Source organism: Microcaecilia unicolor, chromosome 3 (genome assembly GCF_901765095.1).
Source record: "Microcaecilia unicolor chromosome 3, aMicUni1.1, whole genome shotgun sequence".
NCBI lineage: Eukaryota > Metazoa > Chordata > Amphibia > Gymnophiona > Siphonopidae > Microcaecilia > Microcaecilia unicolor.
The window spans coordinates 530681970-530695096 of record NC_044033.1 but is presented as its reverse complement, the minus strand read 5'-3'; the positions used below and the strand labels follow the sequence as shown (position 1 = coordinate 530695096).

The 13127-nt window shown below is 45.3% G+C and overlaps 1 protein-coding gene across 1 annotated transcript in view; it reads right to left on the bottom strand.

The window, feature by feature from the left end:
* Positions 1 to 339: 339 nt before the first annotated feature.
* The window catches only part of RPF2 (ribosome production factor 2 homolog), a 43576-nt gene continuing 30788 nt past the window's right edge, over positions 340 to 13127 (bottom strand). Inside the window, exons 9-10 of the mRNA XM_030195669.1 lie at positions 8504 to 8648; positions 340 to 959 (exon numbers count right to left, since the gene is read on the bottom strand). Coding sequence (XP_030051529.1) covers positions 789 to 959; positions 8504 to 8648 — 316 coding nt within the window. The 3' untranslated portion in view covers positions 340 to 788. The remainder of the gene's footprint in view (positions 960 to 8503; positions 8649 to 13127) is intronic.

Below are 13127 nucleotides of genomic sequence, written 5' to 3'. Positions count from 1 at the left end.
TACCACGTATTTTTCACTTTGCTTTGTTATTGTTGCTATGTATCGATTTTATAAAAAGATTTAAATATAAACTAAGCCCTCTTAGTTAGAATACCCTGCTTTATCTGTACGTAACTCTTTTAAGTATGGATTTGTAAAGAAGGGTAATTAAATCCAGCCCTCACAGGCCTCCTCCACTGTGCTCAGCATCCACTTGATCAGGGCCGCTGAGAGGGGGGAGGGGCAAAACCCTCTGGGCCCGGCCTCCAAGGGAAGGCCCAGCGCCGGTGAGCTTCTTCCTGCCTGCCTGCTTCCAGGTCTGTCTCTCTCCTGCTCCTGTGTGTCATCCGAATAACTCAAGTTATCATGTTAACACAATCATCTGGATCCCGGCACACAGAAGCAGGAGACACACAGACTGAGGGAGGAGAAGTCAGACCATAAAACCTCCTTGAATCATACATGGGAAGGTAAGGAGGAAGGCGGTAGTGGACCCCGCGAGTGTGAGGAGCGCAGGGGGGTCAGCGGTCCTACCTTGGGCCTAGCTGTGTCTCTCGGCGGCCCTGCACTTGACGGGCGAGTCCCAGTCTGGTTATAAGAACGGGTAAAGGAGGAACTGCCAGATTTTGACACTACGCAGACCTCTGGAGCAAGTTCTTAAGGACAATTACACAGACAAAAAAGGCAGATTTATGTGTTTTTAGTAATAAATTATACCAGAGATCAAACATAACATGTGCGACAAAAAGGTCCTTCCCTTTCCTCTTCCCATACAGCAGCTGGGACATGACAGATGTGGAGGAGGGTCCTTAAACGTGCCGGGGCTTCTTCACACTGTTTTCTGGCCCATTCACTGCTGGCCGCTTCTTCAGTCCTTTCACTTTCCTCGTCTGGAGCTTGCCCAGGTCTTGTTTCTGCATGTGAATACGGCCGTAAGTTGTGCCAAAAGTATCCCGAGAAATGTTCTTCTTTTTCTTTGGCTAAAACATTAAAAGAAGAAATGTTTAGTTTACGGGTCCTGAGCGAGTTAAAAGCCTTTTGGTCTCTGCTTCCATATATCCCTGCTTGCCAATAATGGAACTTCCATGTACAAGTCGGATAAATCAAAAGCAACTGGTTTACTTCATTGGCATCTTCTGTACTGCTTTGTCCGATAGACAAGTCTAGCCAGTTTACAAACTAAAATAACTATGGGAACAGAACTCCAATTGTCAGATAGGAAACAACAGCAGCATTTATACTGTATACAAAAGAAGTCTTACTAAAAAATTTCATCTTCAAATAATCAAATTGAAAAGTAATAAAAAATATATTATTAACATTTGTATAGCGCTACCAGACACACGCAGCGCTGAACACCTGACACAGAGAGACAGTCCCTGCTCAATAGAGCTTACAATCTAAAAATACAGACAAGACAATTAAGGGTGAGGAAAGTACTGGGTGAGAAGAAGCAAGGATAGGGGAAATGAGTAGTGATTAGGAGCCAAAAGCAGTGGTGAAAAGGTGGGTTTTCAGCATAGATTTGAAAACAGGTAGAGATGGAGCTCAGGAAGTCTATTCCAGGCATAAGGTGCCGCGAGGGAAAAGGAACGAAGCCTGGAGTTAGCAGTGGAGGAGAAGGGGGACGACAAGAGAGATTTGTCCAGTGAGCGGAGTTCACGGGGAGGAATGTAGGGAGAGATGAGAGTGGAGAGGTAATGGGGGGCTGCAGAGTGGATGCATTTAAAGCTCAGTAAGAGAAGTTTGAACTGTATGCGGAAGCGGACAGGGAGCCAGTGAAGTGACTTGAGGAGTGGGCTAGTGTGGGTATAACAATTTTGGTGGAAAATAAGTCGTGCTGCAGAATTTTGGACAGACTGGAGAGGAGAGAGATGGCTGAGTGGAAGACCAGTGAGAAGCAAATTGCAGTAATACAAGCGAGAAGTGACAAGGGTTTGGATAAGGGTTCTGGTAGCGTATTCAGAGAGGAAGGGGCGAATTTTGCTAATGTTGTAGACAAAGAAGCGACAGGTTTTGGCGATCTGTTGAATATACGCAGAGAAGAAGAGAGAGGAATCAAAGATGACTCCAAGGTTATGAGCCGAGGAGACAGGGAGGATGTGAGAGCCATTAACAGAGATAGAGAATGGGGGAAGAGGGGAGGTGGGTTTAGGGGGGAAAATGAGAAGTTCAGTTTTGGCCATGTTCAGTTTCAGGTGGCAGTGTGACATCCAGGCAGCTCTGTCGGTCAGGCAGGCTGAAACTTTGGCCTGGGATTCAGCAGTAATGTCAGGTATGGAGAGGTAGAGCTGAGTGTCGTCGGCATAAAATAAAATACAAATTAAGTGAGATGCAAGGCCTATTTCTCAGGCCCCTCTCTCTCATTTAGTCAAAATGCAAAATTAAAAATGAATTTTCACAGCTGGTTTAAATTTTTATAACAAGGTTTTTTTGCCTGAAGCAAAAGTGTCAGGTCTATTCCATAGGGCTGATGCAACTAAGAAGAAAGCTTATAAAACCTTCCCTCAAAGATCAGAAGTTTGAATGCAGGAGGACTAGGATAAATGTTGGAGAAGGGTTTCCTAAGTGGGGGTCACGACCCTCCTGGGAGTTCAATTCCTGACCTATTCACGTAATTCATGCTAGAACTGAATCCATCCTTAGAACAGGAAAAGGGGGGGGGGGGGGCTCCAAGGGTCATATGAACCAGTGAACATTAGTTGGTAAGCCAGAAAGTATGATGGATGGGGCCCAAACCAAGAAGTCTGGTTTCCCTTTAACAGCTGCTCACAACTGGGGCTAAATTCTCTCTGCTGATTAATCAGAGCACACAATCCTGACTCAAATCACAAGCATCTTTGTAAAAGCAGTGCCAAAAATTCCCAACACTCAGTTCTGAGAGATGAGGACATCGCTGTGGGTAAGTAACATTATTTTACTCTGAGCTTGGTAACTTAAAGATTAGGGTTTAAAAGAGGAATTGTAGGACATTGATAAACACAGTTAGAATTTTAACATAAAAAAAAAGCAAGCAAACGTATTAGCTAGTCTCCATACCCTTTTCCCCATAGTTTTAAAACTTGAAGTTTCTGTCCCAGCATTAACAGATAGTCTCTAAAAGGCACAGAAGGGTCCAGTTGTCCTCACTCCCACCCACCCCTACCTCAACTCTTCACTTAAAGTCAATTACTCTAATTAAGACAACAAGAGGGGAATTTTCAATTTGAATTAGAGTTTGAATTACATTTGTTTCTAAGAAGCAAACCCTAAATAAATTACAAATTACAACAGTCATAAGATCATTATATTCACCTGATATCCATAGTACTTAAGAAGTTTTAATTGAACAACTGCAGACAGTAGTCCAGCAGCGAGAGGGGTGCTATGCTTTGTTCCAAATCATCCTACACAAAATTTAAAGCAGCGCTAAAAACACTGTTTATAGTTCAAATTAGTAATGTATGTATTATCTTATTTTAACTGTTTTTTACTTTCTACAGTAACTGAAATTGTTTTTATTGTAAACGGCATGGATGTCATTTTTAGCCGTTTGCGGTTTATTGAGATTTTATAAATAAAATATTTATCCATTTATATATGTTTAAGTCATATCATAAACATACCGCAAGGATCAAAACATATAAATCCCATATACATCATAACAATGCCTCAAGATATTACCCCACGTCCCCGTACTCTCTCCCATTCAATACCTACCCACAGATAAAAACTGTCTACCCCATCGCTTACTTGCTATTATTCTATCAACATAGTTATTCCCCTACACCACATCCTTTAGTTTCTACTCCCCAAAGGCGACTGATCTGACTCTGTCTTCCTAATCTATTCACAATATAACCCATAATCGTATTGTAAGAAACTGTATTTCCATCATTCACAATGTATTGTAAGCCACACTGAGCCCGCAAATAGGTGGGAAAATGTGGGATTCAAATGCAATTAAATAAATAAATAAATACATACCTGTAATGTTTGTATTTTATTATGCAATATTTGTACGTTATATGTAGTAATATAATATTGTTTATCCTTCTGAACTTTTCTCAGATACCATTGTACTACGGATAAAGGCGGAGCCCAAAACGCAGCTGGGTCGGATGGTTTAACATCTACAAAAACTCGTTTGCAGGCCTTGGACTGTTTTGTCTACATGCAGCTCTATTCTGGCCTATTCCTACATGCTAGGATTTGCCTCACTTTGATCATCTTTTCTACTCTGGCCTGTCAAAAAAAAACAACCACTAGGTTGTCTGCAGCTCCAACAGTGCTTAGGATGCTGAATTGAGGAGAAGGGGCTTTGTGGAGGTGGGGGAGAAGCAGGCTGTGAGGACTGAAGATACATACTGTTAGCGGTGGGTGGGGGAGGGCTTGGTGGAGGTGGGGGAGAAGCAGGCTGTGAGGATTGAAGATATATACTGTTAGCGGTGGGTGGGGGAGGGCTTGGTGGAGGTGGGGGAGAAGCAGGCTGTGAGGATTGAAGATATATACTGTTAGCGGTGGGTGGGGGAGGGCTTGGTGGAGGTGGGGGAGAAGCAGGCTGTGAGGACTGAAGATACATACTGTTAGCGGTGGGTGGGGGAGGGCTTGGTGGAGGTGGGGGAGAAGCAGGCTGTGAGGACTGAAGATACATACTGTTAGCGGTGGGTGGGGGAGGGCTTGGTGGAGGTGGGGGAGAAGCAGGCTGTGAGGACTGAAGATACATACTGTTAGCGGTGGGTGGGGGAGGGCTTGGTGGAGGTGGGGGAGAAGCAGGCTGTGAGGACTGAAGATATATACTGTGAGCGGTGGGTGGGGGAGGGCTTGGTGGAGGTGGGGGAGAAGCAGGCTGTGAGGACTGAAGATATATACTGTGAGCGGTGGGTGGGGGAACCTGAAAGTAGTGGAGTGAGGCCACTGCCAATAATGAGCAGAGCAGAAAGACTGCTGAACTGAATACTGCGTCAGGGATAAAGCAGATAATGATCTGGGGTACAGCCAGGTTTTGCACCTTTAACCAAGATGAATATGATAATTAAGAGGCACCCTACTAGTGGTGGAGGGGCTTCTGTGTTTCAATGACTCAGAGGGCTATGCTGAAGGGTTACCCATATCTGACAGGCCTCTGAGGAGAAACCAGACAAAGAGTGTCCCAAACTGGGAGAGTGGTAAGATGGTGACCTGAAGTTCGTATGCCCAGCTGCCCTCTGAAGTTTTGTCTTCTTTTATTTATTTATTTATAACTTTAAAATTACATACCAAAGCAAAGCTTTGTCAAGAAATAACACAATAATGTCAATAACAGTAATCATTATTTGGGAAAATCCCATAGGAAACTATTAATCTTCATAGTCCTCTACTTGGGGAGACTGAAATGAAACCTTACAAGAGGATAAGGATATTTAACAAAGAAATATAAAATTATAGTACAAGTATGGCATCAGGTTGTCACTAATAAACACATATAGTCCGCTCTGTTGGATCCTTATGGGGGGTTAGGTAGCCTTGCATTCAAAAATGAACGAAGTTGAAGAGGCTCAAAGAAATGATAAGTCTTATTTTCATAAGAAACTACACATTTGCAAGGAAATCGGAGCTGGAACTTAGCTCCTTTCTGTACTGTCTCTTGTCTCATCATCAGGAATTTTTTCCTCCGTTCCTGTGTGGTTCTCGATACATCTGGAAATAGTTGGAATCGTTCTCCCAGAAAGACCATAGAAGAGGTTTGTCTCAGATATTGCCTCAGAATAGCTTCCTTATCCGCCAAAAAAACAAAAGATACCAACAAAGTGGATCTATACTCAACCACTTCTTGTGATTGCTCGAGCAGCGCAGATACATCTAAATGTTCCAAAACTTTTTCAGTAAGCTCATTATCTTTTTCCTTAGTTGCTCGAGCAGGAATCATATAAAGTTTTTGTATTGGGGGAAAGTTTGTATCAGAATAATTGAAAGTTTCCTTCAGCAACTTATGAAACATGTCTCTTAATGGGGTGTATTTTACAAAGGGAAAGTTCAAAAACCTCAAATTTAAATTTCTAGCCCCATTTTCTAGATTTTCAATCTTCCTGTGCATCAAGTCCGCATTTTGGAACAGTTTACATTCTTGTTCTTTCAATGAAGAGATGGTAGTCTCACATTGCTTTAAATTACTAGCTTGAGAAGCCAATTTGTTCTGTAAAGATTCTATCTTTAAAGTGTTAGCTTGAGAGCTAGAAACAAAAGTTAAACATATTTTATGCAAAGATTCCATCGCCCCCCACAAAGATTCCAACGTCACCTTAGATGGCTTCTCTAGGGGTAGGAGTTGCAGTACAGGTCCCAGCTGTCGATCCGCCATCTCCTGTGTGGCTCGGGCTTCCACCTGGATGTTATCCATGTTACCCCTACTCCTAGGGGTGGATGTTTGACTCGGGTCTTCGCCGGAAAAACTTGGCGGGAACAGCGTAGCGTCGAGGGAGTGCTCCTTCCCCAAGACCGCAGCTTCGAGTTCGGGCTGCTGGACGGGACTTCCTCCGGCGTCACTTCCTGCTACACGGAGCAAACGCGGGCTTCTTGGACTAAGTGATAATTCACTTTCCTGGCCAAGGCTCCTCTCTGCCTCGGCTGGCGGGACGCCCAAATTAGCGACAGAGACAGTGAAATCCGTAATCGGAATTTGCCCTCGAGGGGGTATCGTGGAGGGTAAGGAGCTTTTACCTCCCCTCATCTTTCCCTTCCTTTTGGGCATAGTTTAAAGAAGAAAAAAGAGAAATTTAAAGTAAGACCATCCGAGGTAGGATTATCACGTCTTAACCTGACACCATCTTGGATCAGTCTAAGTTTTGTCTTCTTTATGTAAATTCCCTCTCTGCAATTGCACTTTCCTTAACTGAGAGGAAGGGAACAACCAGCGGTCAGCCGCTGATGGCCAGCGTTTTGTCCCCTGAGCAGCAAATGTGTGACCGCTGCGCGTCGAACTGCCCACAGATGAAAGGGTTGGCGAGTCCTTTGATTAGTGCCGGCGAAGGAGCGTCGACGCTCTTGGACCTGGAAAAACAACTCCATTGCTCCCGAATTATTCAACCACCATGTCCAAAGGAGTGGAGGAGTAAGTTAGAGGCATATGCTGAAACGGAGGATGTTTACAGCAGAACCCGAATTGGTGGAACCACTCCTAAACACTTCAAGAGAAATCACCTTGGAGTTTTTGGTTTCCGTGGAGGTTACATTGAAGGCGCTTCGGGACCTGACGGCGGTAGTAAATAACTTTGTTTCAGATATAATCTTATTGGAGAGTTACATGGACAATTTGACTGAACCCTTTGAGAGTGAAAAATCGATATAATAAATGAAGTTCTACACAAGCTAGAAGTGGTTATGATCCTGAAAATGATAATGGACCAGAAACTTTGAATGATAAGGTGGATGTTATTGTGGATGATTAATGTCGAGATTATTGTTTTTCCCCAGAGTTCCAGGTATGACTCCTAAAGTTTTCCTCAGAAATATTTCCTTAATTATTACTTTGAAAGGAGTGAAGCCTGTGAAAACTGGGATTGCTTTAATCAGTGGGATTTGAATTAGAGACTTAAGTATATGTATTGTTAAATAATTTCTGGTTTTTAAAAGAGAGAGAATGTAATCAGATGTATTTTTTTTTGTTACATTTGTACCCCGCGCTTTCCCACTCATGGCAGGCTCAATGCGGCTTACATGGGGCAATGGAGGGTTAAGTGACTTGCCCAGAGTCACAAGGAGCTGCCTGTGCCTGAAGTGGGAATCGAACTCAGTTCCTCAGTTCCCCAGGACCAAAGTCCACCACTCTAACCACTAGGCCACTCCTCCACTCCTAACTTTCTAATTAAAATCTGGACAATAAGTATGTTCTCAATGAAATGAATTGACTATACACCATATTTGCATATTTGGTCTTGAAGAAGCCAACCAGATGATCAATGTGGAATAATGAATTAGATGAGTAATATCTGGGGATAATCAGGTTAATACCATGTTTTCTTTTTTTCTGTTTACTGTTTAATTGATGATCTTGTCTTATCTCACTCTCCCTATTTTTCTTCACTTTGTGGTCTAAGAAAGAGAAAGATTGTATATAATCCATATATCTAGTTGGGATTGTTTTCTTCTTATCTTGTATTAATGTGCAGTCATCTCTGTATTACTGTTTGCAAGTGACCCTTGTAAAATTAAAAATTAAATTATAAATAAATGATTTAAAAAAAAAAAAAAAAAGACACCCTACTAAAGAAGGGTCAGTGAAGAGGAGGAGATGAATCTGACCCTACCTGAACAGCACTTTGCGTGTACAGAACAGTTTTTGGCTGTGTACTGGGGACGACCCAAGTTCTGGTACTGACACTTCAGGAAGGCGAGCCTTGTACCCACCCAGGCACTGTGCTACTGCGCTGACTTAGCCTGGATGTTTTCAGTTTGGGCTGAGGTCTCGACAGAGTCTGCACCTTTAACAACTTTGAGAGCTACCTGGCAGAGAAAGGATATGCACAGATAACACCTTAAACCAGCTTTTCGGAACACCAGTTACTACCTTGAGAGCTTTGGGCTGTTTCAGCGCCAGCTTGTACAGATCGTCAGACGCCAGGTGGGTCCTCCTCACCGTGAAGTCAAAGGACGGTCCTATTTCTTCCAGCTCGATTCGTGGCGTCCTGCAGCCCGACTTCTTCAGCAATACCCTGAAGCGACAAAGTTGAGATTCAAACATTGCTACTAATACTAATTGTTTCTTTAGCGCTATCAGACATGTGCAGCTGTCCGCTAAGCAGTCCCGGCTTAAAAGACTTCACAATATATTCCAGATAAAACAGGACAAATAAGGGATGATTACGTTCAATCTACACAACGAGAACAAGGACATTCAAACAGGCAGAACTAATCAAATGAAGAAGGCCATCAGTACATCTGAACTTTAACCCACTGATAACAGCCCCTGACAATATAACATGGAACTAACCACTACACCATCCAAACCCACCCCCCCTCCCCACGTTAAATAAAAGACAAAACTAAAAAATCTAGAATAAGCTGCACTCCTCTGGGGATTCTATTCGACAAATATGAACTCTTTGTCTTGCAGCGGGGGGGGGGGGGGGGGGGGGGGGGGGGGCAACGGCAATTGATTCGTAAGGCCTGCCTGATAGGGAAGAAGGTGATCCTGAATGGGTGGATGACTGTAGACCCACCAGATTTTTGGAATTGGAGAAACAGATTTCATGACTTGCTGCTGCATGAACGCCGGGCGGTGGGACCCTCGCAAAAGAAAAGAACACGTTTTTTGGAGGTCTGGGGGTCTTATGTTCAGTCCCTGTCTCCAAGGGCACGAAGTTTAGTACTAAATGGTTTCTAGTTCTTTTTTTTTTTTTCCCCTTCTCTCTCTCCTTCTCTGTGGGGGCTTCGTGGCTTAGGAATGGGGCTCAAAGAAGAATGGGAGGTGATAAGACAAAATCCTCTCATTTGTTCTACATTTCTCATACGGGCCCTTTACCAGTCTTTTGCGATAGGGGTATGTGGTCTTATAGTGTATAAGGCCAGGAGAATTAGGTTATAGATCATAATCTGTGTGCTCCTTGAGCTATTAAAGTATTGGGAGGGGGAGGGGGGAGGGACTGTTCATGCATGTTACAAAGTTTATCAATGTGGTTAATGTCAGCTTTTGCTTAGTCTGCTTTGTTTAAGGTTTTCGATCCAGTGTATATTGAACTTGGGGGAAGCATTCTTTGTTACATCATCAATAACATTTGTTGAAACGTAATTAGGGGGGGAGGGGTGGGTGGGGGGGATAAAAATGGAAAATTTGTATAGTGACTGGAGTTATGACATTGATAATTTGTAATGGTCTCTTTTCATAGCATACTCTGTATTAGCTCTGTTACTATTAATAAAAAGATTTAAATATATAAAAAGACAAAACTAAATTCATAATATATAAGTAGCAAGTTCAGTACGATTGATGACAATTTCCTGCTTACTGATGGTTATTAACTTTCCTCTAGAATCATCCCTTAAGATTCTGGGAATAATTTTTAGGTTTCAACAATTTTCATTGAAAAATATATTAACACAAAACTGTATAATATTGGTATGACACCATGTTTACACATTCCCCCGTAATCTACCCAAATCAGAGAATGATCGGATATCTCCATTGGCCCCATGAAAGCTCTGCTAATTCTGAAGAACCATGCCTGAGAAAGAAGAATGTAGTCTATATGCAACCAATATTGGTGGGCTTTTGATTGTTGAGCGTAATCTTGTGTAGTGGGGTGTAGTAGACGCCAAGAGTCCACCAATTGTAGGGTTTTGCACAGTGTCTGAAGCCCCCTCCCCCTACCGGGCAAATCCGGGGAGGATGATCTATCCAGGGTAGGGTCTAACACCTGATTAAAATTACCTGCCCACACCCAAGGGGCATCTGCGTACTGAAGTCCCAATGCTGCGAGCGACTGAAAAAGCCTAGGGCAATAAGTATTAGGGCCATAGGCCACACACAAATAAAACTTTTGCCCTTGATAATTAAGTTGAATTAACACTACTCATCCCTCTGAATCCTTGTACACTAGCCTCGATTGACATGGTAAGCCCTTCTTCAATAAAGGTAAAATTATGTATAATCATACCTGATAATTTTCTTTCCATTAATCATAGCTGATCAATCCATAGACTGGTGGGTTGTGTCCATCTACCAGCAGGTGGAGATAGAGAGCAAACTTTTGCCTCCCTATATGTGGTCATGTGCTGCCGGAAACTCCTCAGTATGTCGATATCAAAGCTCCATCCGCAGGACTCAGCACTTAGAGAATTACACCCACGAAGGGACACTCTGCCCAGCTCACCACCGCCGAAACGGGGGAGGGGAATTAACCCAGCTCATCCCCACACAAGTGGGGGAGGGGAATCCGTCCAGCTCATCCCCGCGGAGCGGGGGAGGGACACCACACCCGCCGATGCGGGGGGATCTGGCTTATCCTGCAACCGCAACCGCGGGAGGAGCTGACTGACCCGAACACCGCCGAAGCGGGAGGGGTACAAAACTGCCCTACAGCCGCACGAAGCGGGAGGGAGTGCCGGCAGAATTTATGTCTCAATCCAGCCCCGTAAAACGGAGGGGAGAGGAATGCAGCAGCTCACTGTAACACAAACTCGTCTTAACTCTTGAAGAATCCAAGTGAAAAAACTTGAACACGAAGTCTTTCTGAAGTAACTGAAGAGTAAACTTGAACCTGAAATGCAACCAGAATAAAACAATACAGATATCTGGGAGGGGCTATGGATTGATCAGCTATGATTAATGGAAAGAAAATTATCAGGTATGATTATACATAATTTTACCTTCCATATCATCAAGCTGATCAATCCATAGACTGGTGGGATGTACCGAAGCAGTACTCACCCAGGGCGGGACATAGAAATCCCTGACCGCAACACTGAAGCTCCAAACCGGGCCTCCGCCCGAGCAGCCACAGTCAAGCGGTAATGCTTGGAGAATGTATGGGCCGAAGCCCAAGCTGCCGCCTTGCATATCTCTTCCAAGGAGACGGAACCGGCCTCTGCCATCGAGGCCGCCTGAGCTCTTGTGGAGTGAGCCTTCAGCTGGATAGGCGGCACCTTCCCTGCGGCCACATAAGCCGCTGCAATGGCTTCCTTGACCCATCTTGCCACTGTAGGCTTAGCAGCCTGCAGACCCCTACGAGGACCTGCAAACAGGATAAACAGATGATCCGATTTCCGGAAATCATTGGTCACTTCCAAGTATCTGATGATGACTCGTCTCACATCCAGATATTTAAGAGCAGAGTACTCCTCTGGGTAGTCCTCCCTACGAAAGGAAGGGAGACAGAGCTGCTGATTCACATGGAAGCGAGAAACAATCTTGGGCAGGAAGGAAGGCACTGTGCGAATAGTCACTCCTGCCTCAGTGAACTGCAGAAAAGGCTCTCGACATGAGAGCGCCTGGAGCTCGGAAACTCTTCTGGCTGAAGTGATAGCCACCAAAAAGACTGCTTTCAACGTCAGGTCTTTCAGAGATGCCCTCGACAAGGGTTCAAACGGCGGCTTCTGCAATGCTCTTAGCACCAGGTTGAGATTCCACGCAGGCACCACTGAGTGCAGAGGAGGGCGCAGGTGATTAACTCCCTTGAGAAAGCGCACCACATCTGGCTGGGAAGCCAGGGAAGCACCCTTCAGGCGGCCCCTGAAGCAAGCCAGAGCCGCTACCTGGACCTTAAGGGAACTGAGCGACAGGCCTTTGTCCAGACCTTCTTGCAGGAACGCCAGCACTGAAGAAATTGGAGCAGTGAAGGGAGAAAGTGAGCCTGCTTCACACCACGCTGCAAAGATACGCCACACCCTGGCGTAAGCAGTAGAAGTAGAGCGTTTCCTCGCTCTCAGCATAGTGGCGATGACCTTGTCTGAGAAGCCCTTCTTCCTCAGACGCTGCCGCTCAATAGCCAGGCCGTAAGACCAAAGGGGGAGGGATCCTCCATCACCACGGGACCCTGATGTAACAGGCCCTGCTCCACTGGCAGCCGCAGAGGATCGTCGACTGAGAGCCTGATCAAGTCCGCATACCAGGGACGTCTGGGCCAATCCGGACCCACCAGGATTATCCTGCCGGGATGTCTTGCCACCCGGTCTAGGACCCTGCCCACCATGGGCCAGGGTGGGAACACATAGAGAAGCTCTTGTGTCGGCCATTGTTGGAGAAGAGCATCTACTCCCAGGGATCGAGGGTCCCGTCCTCTGCTGAAGAAGCGCGGCACTTGGCAATTGGCCGATGACGCCATCAGATCCAGGCTCGGCTGGCCCCAGCGCTTCGTGATGTCCAAGAACGCCTGAGCAGATAGCTGCCACTCTCCGGGCTCCAAGGTATGGCGACTGAGAAAGTCCGCCTTGACATTCATGACTCCGGCAATGTGGGCCGCTGACAGCTGTTCCAGGTTCGCTTCCGCCCACTGGCATAGACTCATAGCCTCCTTGGCTAGAGGGGCGCTCTTGGTACCTCCCTGGCGGTTGACATAGGCCACAGCCGTGGCATTGTCCGACAGTACCCGTACAGGCTTCAGCACCAGTACCGGGATGAACTCCAACAGCGCCAACCGAATGGCTCTGAGTTCCAGGAGGTTGATAGACCACTTCGCCTCTGCAGGAGACCAGAG